Source organism: Bison bison, unplaced genomic scaffold (assembly GCF_000754665.1).
Source record: "Bison bison bison isolate TAMUID 2011002044 unplaced genomic scaffold, Bison_UMD1.0 scf7180017864180, whole genome shotgun sequence".
Taxonomy (NCBI): Eukaryota; Metazoa; Chordata; class Mammalia; order Artiodactyla; family Bovidae; genus Bison; species Bison bison.
This window is the reverse complement of record NW_011494752.1, coordinates 6,077,498-6,089,569: the sequence shown is the minus strand read 5'-3', so window position 1 is coordinate 6,089,569 and position 12,072 is coordinate 6,077,498. Positions and strand designations below refer to the sequence as shown.

General features: G+C 48.8%; 1 protein-coding gene across 3 annotated transcripts; it reads left to right on the top strand.

Moving 5' to 3' along the window:
• The first annotated feature begins 70 nt into the window (after positions 1-70).
• PHB (prohibitin) lies at positions 71-11,507 on the top strand. Of its 3 annotated transcripts, XR_825531.1 has the most exons (8): positions 71-154; positions 1,388-1,502; positions 2,962-3,123; positions 6,403-6,545; positions 6,681-6,797; positions 8,927-9,022; positions 10,361-11,130; positions 11,214-11,505. XR_825531.1 is itself a non-coding variant. In XM_010842763.1 (7 exons), exons 2-7 carry the CDS (start codon positions 1,415-1,417, stop codon positions 10,571-10,573), a joined length of 819 nt encoding a protein of 272 aa, XP_010841065.1. In that variant the 5' UTR covers positions 71-154; positions 1,388-1,414; the 3' UTR covers positions 10,574-11,507. The 3 variants fall into 3 exon arrangements, 2 of the variants coding, with proteins under 2 accessions (XP_010841065.1, XP_010841066.1); XM_010842763.1 differs by having other exon boundaries at positions 10,361-11,507; XM_010842764.1 differs by lacking the exon at positions 71-154 and adding an exon at positions 161-323 and having other exon boundaries at positions 10,361-11,507.
• Positions 11,508-12,072: the final 565 nt, after the last annotated feature.

The following is a 12,072-nucleotide window of genomic DNA, read 5'->3' as shown; positions in this document are numbered from 1 at the left end:
GTAAGGCAGCAAGCCACCCTTCCCAGAATGCATAGCGCTCGTCCTCACCAATCCGAAGCGCAGATCTTGGAAGTAGGCGGGGACGTGAAGGAGCTGTCCGGCGCACGCGCTGTCTGTGGCTGGGGAATTCATGTGGAGGTCAGAGTGGAAGCAGGTGAGAAAGCTGGGGAGCGGCTGTGGTCCGCGTTCTGGAGTCCCTGCAATCCCCCCTCTGCGTTCTCATTCTCCTCAAGTTTGGGCGGGCGGAGTGTGTGCCTGGGTCCGCCTCGTGTCGGAGGGGAAGGGGGTGAGCCTGGGAGGAGCCTGGAGTTGCGTAGAGTGAGGTAGGTGTGTATGGGGGCAGGGTGAGGAATAATCCAGAAGCTATTAGGAATGGAAAGGCCGAGGGGTCAGGACTAGGCGTCCTGATCACGGGAATAGAATAGTTAAGTGCACGGATAGAGATGAAGATACTCAGAAGTTGAGGCCTGAGAAAGAGGAGAGGCTGAAGTGGCCGACGACGATGGGGCGGGGAAAGACAAAGTTTAAGTGCAAGAGCAGATTGTAGAGAGGTCAGCTGCGCTCCCGCCCGCCCCGCTTCTGCCTCCACCCCAACCTGTTCCAGGGCTGTTGCTCGCGGTGCAGCTGTTTAGTACCTTTTTGGCCCTGTTATTTCTCGTGATTTGTTGGCCCCAGAACGTCATCCAGGGCCTGCTTCCGTAATAACAGGTCATTCATTCTTAATACCTGATGTTGAGAAACGCTGGTGAGGAGTTAAGCTGTGTCTTCTAGAATTAGACCTCCAGGTTCTAATCCTGGTTGCCTCCTTCATAGCTGCCTGATCTTAGGCTTCTCTTGTAACTTAACTTCTCTTTGTGCTTCAGTTTCCTCATCTGTGTAGTCCTCTACTTCATAGGGGTTGATGTGAAGATTAAATACACCAGTTGCCGTTAGAAGACTCCCTGTTGTAAAAGTTAGCTGCTACTGTTGTTTTGTTCTTGGAATCATGTTCTTTTCTGAATCAAAATGGCACAAGACCAACCCCACAGCCTCTCTTCTGGGGCCTGCAGGTCCAGGAGATGAGAGGCTGTTTTGGTATGGTGCTAAGTTTTCTATGGGTAATCCAGCCCATGCCTCCTTCCCATTTTGAACCAATACCCCCAGACGCCATTTCTTAAGTAGTAGAAAAAGAAGCAAGCTGCGGAAAAAGAAGATCAGAGGAATTGATTATACACTTTTACAAGCTGCAGAGTGTTATTTATGAAATGTTTTTCAGTTGAAGGTTTAGAGCTCTCAGGACTGGGGAAATAAATAGCTAGCTTGAGAAATGCAGGTGATGCCTCAGAGAGGGCTTCCTCTGAGGATTGGGGATTGAGTTGTTTTGTTTGTTTTGTTTTTACCCCCTTAGGTGTGAGTGAGTCCAGCCAAAGGAGACATGGCTGCCAAAGTGTTTGAGTCCATTGGCAAGTTTGGTCTTGCCTTAGCCGTTGCAGGAGGCGTGGTGAACTCTGCCTTGTATAATGGTGAGGCACTGAGGGGTGGTGGGTCACTGACCTTTGCCAGAGGATTTTCATTGGTCTGCCTAGCCCATGTGACACTCCTGTTGGCAACCACTTGCTGTGAATATATTTGACCAAGAAGGCTCACCTGCTGCCATCCTGCACCATGTGATGGCCTTGTCATCAGAACCTCTGTCCTTGGAGCCTTAGGTTCTCTCAGAGCCTTTCTTTACAAAGAGCCTCCCAACCTAGTTGGGTGTTGCCACCTTCTCCTGTTAAAGTGATGCTGCATCAGTATGTCAGGATTTTGCTGGCCAGTTGAAATGGAGAGTGTGTTCTCTTCTGCCTGTGTGGGGAGTAACTCAGCAAGGGCTTTAGACATTTGGTGACCTTGATCTGAGCAGAAACTTTTGCTCTGCTCTAGTTGAGTTGTTCCCGAGAAAATATCTTTGAGATGCATTGCCCAGCTTTTATCAGCGTAACCAGGCTTGAAGCTGTCTTTTGGGGACTTCCCTGGCAGTCCAGTGGTTAAGACTCTGTCCTTCCACTGCAGGGGCTCAGGTTTGGTCCCTGGTTGGCGAATTAAGGTCTTGCAGATGGAGTGCTATGGCCAAAAATTAAAAAACAAAACAGCTAGATTTTCTTCCACTTTCCTGTGTGACTTTAGGCAAGTCACCTTCCCCTCCATAGGACTCAGCTTTCTTGTTGGTCAAGCAGCAGGATTGAACTAGTTTATGTCTAAGACCCCTCCTGCTTTGATATTCTCTTAACTTTTCACTGTTGGAAAGCAGCAGTAGATTGACCCATCTCGTGCGAGCCTCTGACAGCAGGAGGATTACTTTCAGAGTGAAGATACTGGACCAACTATAAAGTCCAAAAAGGCAGAGACAGAAAGCAGCTGATCAGAAAAGCCTGCTCTGCTTCTGTGGCCCAGCTTTGTACTCTGATCTTTCTGGCCACCCTGCATGGCTAGACTGTAATCACCATCATTAATTGCTCTCTGAAATTAGCAAGACAGCTCTATAACCCCTTCAGAGTTTAGAGAAACCAAGCTGTTGGAAAGGAAAAAATGAGGACTTCCAAATTTCAGGATTGCCGTAGGAAGGGTGCTGCTTCTGGGAACTCTGGGTTAAATGGGAACCAGGATGGACTGTGAGTTTTAGAAGGAAGTTTTGGGAGCTGGTTCCTAGGAATGTGTTGGTGGGAGTTCATGGGTGGAGTGGTTAATAATCAGCAGCCAGTTGTTTCAAGGAGGAAGAATGCTGAGAATAGATCCTGTTACCGAAGTCCTTGGGAGGACATGGGACAGAAAGTGATTGCTTTGTTTTGTAGCTGTTAAGAAGCCTCTGGAGTCCTGAAGTGTGGGAAGACAGAGCAAGAGACCTACTATATGAACAGAAAACACCAGGGGTCTTTCAGACGCAATCCTTTCGGTTAAAGGGTGAGGGGATTTTTCTGACCCATTGTTATCCTTCATTCCCAGTGGATGCTGGGCACAGAGCTGTCATCTTTGACCGGTTCCGGGGAGTGCAGGACATTGTCGTAGGAGAAGGGACTCACTTCCTCATCCCTTGGGTACAGAAACCAATTATCTTTGACTGCCGCTCTCGACCACGTAATGTGCCAGTAATCACTGGTAGCAAAGGTGAGTCTCATCTGTGGGTCTCAGCTGTGGGATCCAGAATGGGTTGAACTTCCCTAAATATTTTTCCTGAAGAGTTTTATGTGGCTACAGAAAAAGAAATATACAAGCATGCCTGAAGAGATATTATGAGTTCAGTTCCAGACCCCTGCAACAAAGCAAATATTGTAATAAAGCGAGTCACACAAATATTTTTGTTTCCCAGTGCATATAGAAGTTAGGTTTATCCCATACTGTATCCTATTACAGGTGCAACAGCTCTATCTCTAAAGAAACAGTGTACATACCATGATTAAAAAATACTTTATGGCTAAAAAATGCTAACCATCATCTGAGCCTTCAGTGAATTATAGTAGTAACATCACAGATCACCATAATGAATGTAATAATATTGGAAAGTTTGGAATATTGTAAGTTACCAAAATGTGACTCAGAGAGACTTTCTTGGTAGTTAAGAATCTGCCTTGAAATGCAAGGGATACCGGTTCGATCCCCAGTCAGTGAACTAGATCCCACGACAAAGGCTGCACGTGAGCCACAACTAGAGAGTCCCCGTATGGCAGCAGAAGATCCCGTGTGCCACGACTAAGACCCAAATCAGCCAAATAAGTATTTTTTAAAATGTGATACAGGCATTAAGTGAGCAGGTGCTGTTAGAAAAATGGTGATAATAAACTTGCTTGATAAACTGTTGCCCCAGACCTTCCATTTGTAGGAAATACGGTGTATGCGAAGCACAAATAAATGAGGTGTGCCTGTATATTCAAGATACACACACAACTGTATGAATTTAGAGAAATGAACGGATGTATTTCAGTAGTCGCATAGCGATCCAGTTTTTTTTTTTTTTGCGATCCAGTTTTAAAGAAATCTGAACGTGCCTTTGCTCTCTCTCGGTTGACCCTCCCCACCAGTTCTTGTTCCCCAGGTGACTGTACACTGATCCACCCGTTGTGTTGCCTTCACAGCTGGCTTGCCTTTGCTTCCAGGCCTGTGTTTCCAGCAGTGCTGCTCTCACACTGTTACCTCCTGGGCCAAGGCCCACGTCTCTGAGAGCAACCTGGTGTCTGACATGCCCCCGACTCCCTGGTTGGAACCCGAAATGAATTGCTGTCACGGTTCTTCCCTCCCCATCGTACACACAGAGGTGCATGGCAGTAAATGGAGCGGCAGACGCTGGCTCGGCTGTGACCTTTCTGTGCGGGAGGAGAGGATCGTGTGGATATTGCTGGTCCTCGGAGAATGTTTGCTTTCTGTAGTAGTGTCAGGCTTTGTGCTGGGTGAGAGGGAGGGGTAGTTCAGCGATGAGTAAAGCGGGAGCCTTTAGGAGCTCAGTCTGGCAAGGGAGACAGACGTGGACAGGCGTTAGGAGTGGGGTGTGGTGAATGCAGCATGTAGGAGAGCAGAGGGGAGCTGTGCGGAACGGGCCTCTGTGCTGGTGCTTGAGAGTGAGAAGTGAGTTGGACAGGGGAGGGGACACGGTATTGTCTAATCTGTCCTGTTTCTCCCAACGAGGGAGAGGCCGAGCCTCCTATAAAGGGTCTGGCCTGCCTACTACATCAGAGGAAATCAACAGTGGGGTGGGGTTCATTAAGAAACGTCTTCAGTTCAGTCGCTCAGTCGTGTCCGACTCTTTGCGACCCCATGAATTGCAGCACGCCAGGCCTCCCTGTCCATCACCATCTCCCAGAGTTCACTCAAACTCATGTCCATTGAGTCGGTGATGCCATCCAGCCATCTCATCCTCTGTCGTCCCCTTTGCCTCCTGCCCCCAATTCCTCCCAGCATCAGGGTCTTTTCCAGTGAGTCAACTCTTCGCATGACGTGGCCAAAGTATTGGAGTTTCAGCTTTAGCATCATTCCTTCCAAAGAAATCCCAGGTCTGATCTCCTTTAGAACGGACTGGTTGGATCTCCTTGCAGTCCAAAGGACTCTCAAGAGTCTTCTCCAACACCACAGTTCAAAAGCATCAATTCTTCAACGCTCAGCTTTCTTCACAGTCCAACTCTCACATCCATACATGACCACTGGAAAAGCCATAGCCTTGACTAGACGGACCTTTGTTGGCAAAGTAATGTCTCTGTTTTTCAATATGCTATCTAGGTTGGTCATAACTTTCCTTCTAAGGAGTAACCGTCTTTTAATTTCATGGCTGCAGTCACCATCTGTAGTGATTTTGGAGCCCAAAAAAGAAAGTGACACTGTTTCCACTGTTTCCCCATCTTTTCCCATGAAGTGATGGGACCAGATGCCGTGTTCTTCGTTTTCTGAATGTTGAGCTTTAAGCCAACTTTTTCACTCTCCTCTTTCACTTTCCTCAAGAGGCTTTTTAGTTCCTCTTCACTTTCTGCCATAAAGGTGGTGTCATCTGCATATCTGAGGTTATTGATATTTCTCCCAGCAATCTTGATTCCAGCTTGTGCTTCTTCCAGTCCAGCATTTCTCATGATGTACTCTGCATATAATTAAATAATTTAACTTAAAGGCCTTAACGAGCGCGTGTGTAACCATTTCCCGCTCTGGTGCCTGGTTCAGAACTCATCTCGTGGGCACTTGATCCATATTGTTGATGACTGCAAGCAGTGCCTCAGCCCCAAGCACAACTGGATTGTCAGGGGAAGTTGTAATTTCCTGGGTCCTTTGACCAGTAATGAGAAGCGGCCTCTCAATGAGTCTGATAACCCCTCACCTCTGTTGCATATTTGACAGAATGCCTTATATCTGTCTCCTCCTTCAGTTTCCCCCAACGTGCCCGGAAGGCAGATGATATCATCCCTGTTCTTACAGATGAGGAAATAAGCTGAGAGAGGCTAAGGCTGTGTAATAAGTAAACATTAGAGTTAAGGCACAGCCAGGCTCTGGACTCTTAGTCCACTGGGCTCACAGTCATCTCTCTGAGGCATACTCTGCCTTGAGCCACATTGACCTGGCCTTGGAGAGGCCTTATCCTAGAATTCTTGGCATTGGCTTATCTCTTTGCTTAAAATATTCGTTATTCCAGAGATTCCATGGCACCTACTAGACCTATAATCTGAATTTGCTCATGTCAGAGGGCATTCAGGACACAGAAAAGCTGTCATCATCAGAATCCTTTGAGAAGTTATTAGCGCTGGTGCTCTGCTGGGTTCTCTACCAAAGAAACCATGAACCTGTGCACCTCACCTTGAAGGGTTTGTTAATCAGCCACTTTACTTATAAACTGTAGTACATTTGGCATAGGGGAGGTCATAGGAGGCCATGTGATCTGTATTTTTAACTCCAGCATCTGTGCCCTGCCCTCAGATTTACAGAATGTCAACATCACACTGCGCATCCTCTTCCGGCCGGTTGCTAGTCAGCTTCCTCGCATCTTCACCAGCATCGGCGAGGACTACGACGAGCGCGTGCTGCCATCCATCACTACAGAGATCCTCAAGTCCGTGGTGGTGAGTGAGCAGGGCCTTGTCCTCGGGCCCTGCCCCTAAGAGCACACTCGGTGTCAGGAAGAGCTTGGTGATGACTGGTTGGGATTCTGCTTCTTCGCAATCATGACTGGCTCCTCTGCCTTCCCTTGGAACCAGGCTCGCTTTGATGCTGGAGAACTGATCACCCAGAGAGAGCTGGTCTCCAGACAGGTGAGCGATGACCTCACAGAGCGAGCAGCGACCTTTGGGCTCATCCTGGATGACGTATCCTTGGTAAGGGTCTTGGGGAGCCTGAGGGGTGGGGGTGGGGGTGCCTGGCTCCGTTTCTGGGTAGATACTGTGAGGTCCTACCTTGCACTTTCCTTGATGAAGACTGGAAAACAATGAACCTTCTTAGTGCTGTGAGACAGTCTCCTTGGGTTTATTTTCAGATGAGGGTTCTTTTCCCAGCCCTGTGCCACAGGCGTTTCTATTTGATTTTCGGTCCTGCCCAGGTGGTCCCTAGCCACTAGGTTTTTTCCCTTCCCCAGGCTGAGTGTTCCTCGTGGCTCCCAGAAGTATTGTCACGTTTACTTCGTTTGGCGCAGAAACTATCTGTTAGAGACTGGGGAGCAGCTGGCATAGTCTTTTCTCCCAGGCACGGACCTCCCAGCCTGACCCCTGGGACTTTCCTAACACTTAGGGTTTGAAGTACAGTGACGTGATCTCTGAGAACTCCCTGTGAAAGGTGATAGAGTGTAAATGAATGGTTCTGTCCCCCAAAGCCTGGTATGGGGGCATCTCTGAGGCATGAGTTACCCTCTTGAGACTGTGTGGTCTGTGTATTTATACGACATTGAATGCCGCAGTGCAGACAGAAAGCAATACAGGCAGGATAGCATTTCAGATCAGGGAGGGTGAGGGAAAGGGGTCGTGTTTCTGATTCTCTGGGAAAAATCATTTGGAGTGATTTGCTCGGGTAGTGAAGTAGAGCGTTTCCTGTTCCGTTCTGCGCGTCGCTGGGGAAAGGCACCGTTTCCCACTCGGCATCTGTGCAGCTGTTTAAACAGCACCCTGTGCACACCCATGGCTCACCCCAGGGCACTGCCTCCGTGGAGGCATTTGGGTTCCCTCTACTGGCAAGATGCCAGCTGCAGCCACTTGGCCCTGAGACCGGGGCAGTTTCTCAGGCCCTCCCGCTTAGTGTTAATCTAAACACCTTGGCCATGAGAACATAGTAAGTAAAAACCTAAGGAGAACCTTGGCATTTTGCTAAGTTTTAACCACATAGTCCATTCTGGGGAAATGCAGGTTGACCACAAGAAACGGTGTCTAAGAGGTGTGAGGAGAAAATTAGGTTTCATGGGGAGTTTGCTGCCTTCAGCTGGCCCTTCTGGAAAGAAATTTTATTCCTTAATTGCGCACTTCATTTGCAGTGCTCAGGATCATATTTTCTTCCCCAAACTTTGAACAGGAGTCCAGTAATGGAGCAAGCAAGGTAGAACAGCTGCAGTATAAGAGTTAGGAGTGTTGAAAGTCCTGAAAAGACAATGGACTGCAATTTACTCTCCAGAAGAGGGTTTGAGCTGCTTATTTTTTTTTTAAAGCAGAGATTGGGAGGGTGGGGGTGGAATGAAACAAGTAGAATTTGATAGCAAAACTCATACTCTTCTCCCCTTTATTCTTCCCGTTTAATAAAAAGTTAGATAAATAAATTTGGCTTTAGGAGTGCTGAGCTCTGTTCCCATTATTTGCACTTGGTCACTTATGTTACTAGGGAAGACCTATGCATAATCAGAATTTTAAACCTTCACCCTAAGCAATAATCTTTACCTGCTTTCTCTTTCTTTTAAACCCTTTACCAGAAGGACTTGCTCATAAGGAATACTGTGATTTGCAAAATCATGATTTGGAAGTCTCACTCCTCTTCTTCCTGTTTTGTGATGGAGATGCTGTGAGAAAGCAGTGGACTGGTTAATCTATAAGCGGAGAGCTCACACTCTTGAATCCCTGAGAACCAGCTGTGTGGTTCTCACTCTCAGGGGCTCAGTTTTCCATCTGGTCTCTCTGGGGGCTTTGAGCAGGCATCAAAGGGCCTTGGAAGAGCACTTGTCGGTGCTGGGGGTCCTGGAAGCCACCGTTCTCCTCCCCTGGGGAGGTGGTCAGTTGAGCAGACACCTTCTGGTGCCCATGGCTGTTTCCTACCTGAGGACAGTGCTGAACAGGAGCACTTGGGCAGCTGAGGATTCTGGGCTGTGAGCTCAGTTTGGACACGGATGTGGAGGTGGAAGGGTGTTCTGGCCTCGTTGTCTCCAGCTGTTAGAGCCATTCCTGGCCTCTTCCTCCAGCCACCATGGGGGCTCTGCAGCAGCCCTGTCAAAGCAATTACAATGCCTCATCTCGCTCTCACTCTCTCCCCTTAGACGCATCTGACCTTTGGGAAGGAGTTCACAGAAGCGGTGGAAGCCAAACAGGTGGCTCAGCAGGAAGCAGAGAGGGCCAGATTTGTGGTGGAAAAGGTGAGTGCTCAACCAGATGGCAGGAGCCTCTCTCCCCTTTCTCCTGTGCTCAGCCGCCCCGTTTGCTGGGTGGCCTGGAAATTCATCATCTGTCATCTCTTCTTCCGGGATCATCGGAAGGGGATTGAAAAGACTGTACTCCTGCAATTGGTTCCAGAGTCTTTAGGGTCTAGTCAGAGATATGTGAGGTTATGTTCCTAAATCATTGAAGAGTAATTTCTTTTCCACGTCCCTAAGATCAAAACTCTCCCACAAATAAAAATGTTTCTTCTGGAATATTTTCAGCTTCACTGAGAAGTTGTTTTTAGCCTTGGTCACACAGTGAAAGCTGACAGCCTAAAGGATCAAACGTTGCACCAGATACACTATTGTCGCTGGATTGTTTTCAAGCACTAAATCCATCCAGATGTGTCAGTGTGCTGGCGTGCAGTGGATTTGCACAGGGCCTGGTCTTTCAGTCTTTGCGAAGGTGTATTTATTTCATGTATCTCCTTCTCCCCACCATTAACACACTTGGATTTTTATTCCTAATCAAGATGCCTTAGTCCTTAGAATCAAACAAAGAAAGATATATGGGTAGACATTTAACTTTAGAGAATATAGACTCCAAGCGGGTGGAGTTGTTTTTTCTTTTTTCTTCCTCTCTCCAGCATCTAGAACATATCAAAACCATGCCTAAGGTAGATACTAGGTATCCGTAAACATTTGTTGAGTGAACAGCCCCAGAGCCTCAGTTGAGCAGCTGTGTGTTAACCTCAGGGAGGCCCTGCACCGCGCTCTCCTCCCACCCTTCTGCAGGTCATGCATTGTAGATAGACGTCTTCCTGTTGATATGAGCTGGGAGAGCCAGGAGGTCTTGTACTGTCTGCCCAAGTTCCTGGTTGGGAACCCCTTCAGCCCACAGTCCAAGGAGCATCCTGTGCCTGCTGCTCCTACTTGGCGGCACTGGTTTTGATGAAAGTCACTTTGACTTGGGCCTGGAGGGAAAGATGAAGGTTGAGTCTACCTTCCTTTCTCTCTTGCTTTCCTTGGCCTGGGATCCTCCAGGCTCAGAGTAGGTGGCTGGCCTCAGTTGCTGTTAATGTTATTGAGGACTTTGAAATAAGACAGCTGTCTATACAGCCAACAGAAATGTGTCTCTATAGTAGTGAGCAGTGGGCATGATGGGGGCAAGGAGGATTGAGTGAACAGTGTTTGTTGAGCCCTTTTGAAGGGAGCGGTGAAATCCCAGAGCTCATTTCAGGACCCAGAGAGGGTGCCTAACACAGGGCTGTTGAGGCTGTAACCCGCCATCCACGCCCCAGAGTGTCATCTTGGTCTCTGCCTCCACCCTTGCAGGCTGAGCAGCAGAAGAAGGCAGCCATCATCTCCGCAGAGGGCGACTCCAAGGCGGCGGAGTTAATTGCCAACTCGCTCGCCACTGCAGGCGACGGCCTGATCGAGCTGCGCAAGCTGGAGGCCGCGGAAGACATCGCGTACCAGCTGTCGCGCTCACGGAACATCACCTACCTGCCCGCCGGGCAGTCGGTGCTCCTCCAGCTGCCCCAGTGAGACCCACACCTCCTGGGCCAGCTGGACCACAGCCCCGAAGTTGCTCAGCACCACCTTCCTTCTCCTGCCCCAGAAATCACTGTGAAACTTCATGATTGGCTTAAAGTGAAGGAAATAAAAGTAAAATCACTTCAGATCTCTTATTTACTCAATCAGATGAAGCTCTTTGATTCTTCTCATTTCCATCCCCCTTTTTTTTAATTTACCTTCCTACCCAAAATTGCTAAGTGCCTACACAGACAGCTTGGCTCCTGCCTTTGGGGCTGGCTGGCACTCCTGCCCAGGCACTGACAATTGGCAGAAGAAAGGCCGGGCCTTGTGTGTAATGAGCTGGGAGTCAGTGGGAGGCCTGAGTAAACTTGTAGCCTCCAACCAACCCTTCATTCAGGATTTGAGGAAGATGGCACACGCAGATGAATGGTGAACACAGGCCTCGGGTTTCTCCAATGGTTTCTGCACAGACCCAGCTGAAGAGAGGTGCTGGGGTGGGTCAGAGGAAGTGATCCATCTCTTACCATAAAGCTGATGCTCTTTAACTGCGGGACCAGCAGAAGCAGGTGTGTACAAATGGCACGGATTGAAGAATCTGCCTCCGTGAAGGTGGGTGGGCCTGATTTGATTTGCTCTCCCCCCGCCCCAGAGTCCTGGAATGGATTTGAATAGAGAGAGCAGGCCTGGCCCGAGATGAGAGTCCTGTGGCCTTCCTCTCCGCCTCCCACCTTCGTGTCTCAAATACCCGGCGGATTTCCAGCTTGAAGGATTGCATCCGGCCAGAGCTGTACGGGCCTGCCAAAGACGTGTGCATCCAGTGTTCTGGCTCCCTGGTTCAGAGACTGCCCTTCTAGAGGGCTCTGTGCCTATGCCTTGAAGGAAATGACCATGGGAAGACAAATGTGTGTAAACTATTATCAATAAATAACACCCAGACCTTCCAGCTCAGTTGTGTGGGTTTGTTTTGTTTGTTTGTTTGTGGGAGCCATGGGCTCAGGACAGAACATTCCCGCAGTCTGTGTGCACATTTGTATCACCAGAGAGGACAGACTCTCCAGCAGAGCAGGAAATGCTTTGGTTTCAGAAAATGGTTGCCGTGTGCCAGATCCATCTCCAGCCTGAAATTCATCAGTGCTGTCAAGTGAGGGTTATCATGACATGGGTACTCAGGAGGTGAGGTTGGATGGAGCCTTGTTAACTTCCTTTGTTATCTTTGAGTTGGGAGTTGCAGGCGCATTCACCGAAAGAGGGATTGACATAAAATACAGTGTGCCAAGCCCTCGGTGCGCTCTGGTTGGACTGACACAGTAGGTGGCTTCAGGTGCCTTGCCTGGCATGGGACTGTATTGCTTATTCTGCTTTACTCTGCTGTGGAAAGGCCTTGGTCTTTGAAGGGCAGGGGGAGAGGGGACAGGATTGAGAAATGAGCTGTGCTGGTCACCCACCTCATCCTTTGGGGAACAGAATGGGAACAACAGTGCAGTCAGCACCCACACTGACTGTGCTTT

What these genes read in the sequence shown, in the direction of transcription:
- PHB (XM_010842763.1), top strand. Translation starts at nt 1,415, where the DNA reads ATGGCTGCCAAAGTGTTTGAGTCCATTGGCAAGTTTGGTCTTGCCTTA. An exon ending in AGTAATCACTGGTAGCAAAG is followed by an intron (nt 3,124 to 6,402) that starts GTGAGTCTCATC and finishes CCCTGCCCTCAG; the next exon opens with ATTTACAGAATGTCAACATC. An exon ending in CCAGATTTGTGGTGGAAAAG is followed by an intron (nt 9,023 to 10,360) that starts GTGAGTGCTCAA and finishes CCACCCTTGCAG; the next exon opens with GCTGAGCAGCAGAAGAAGGC.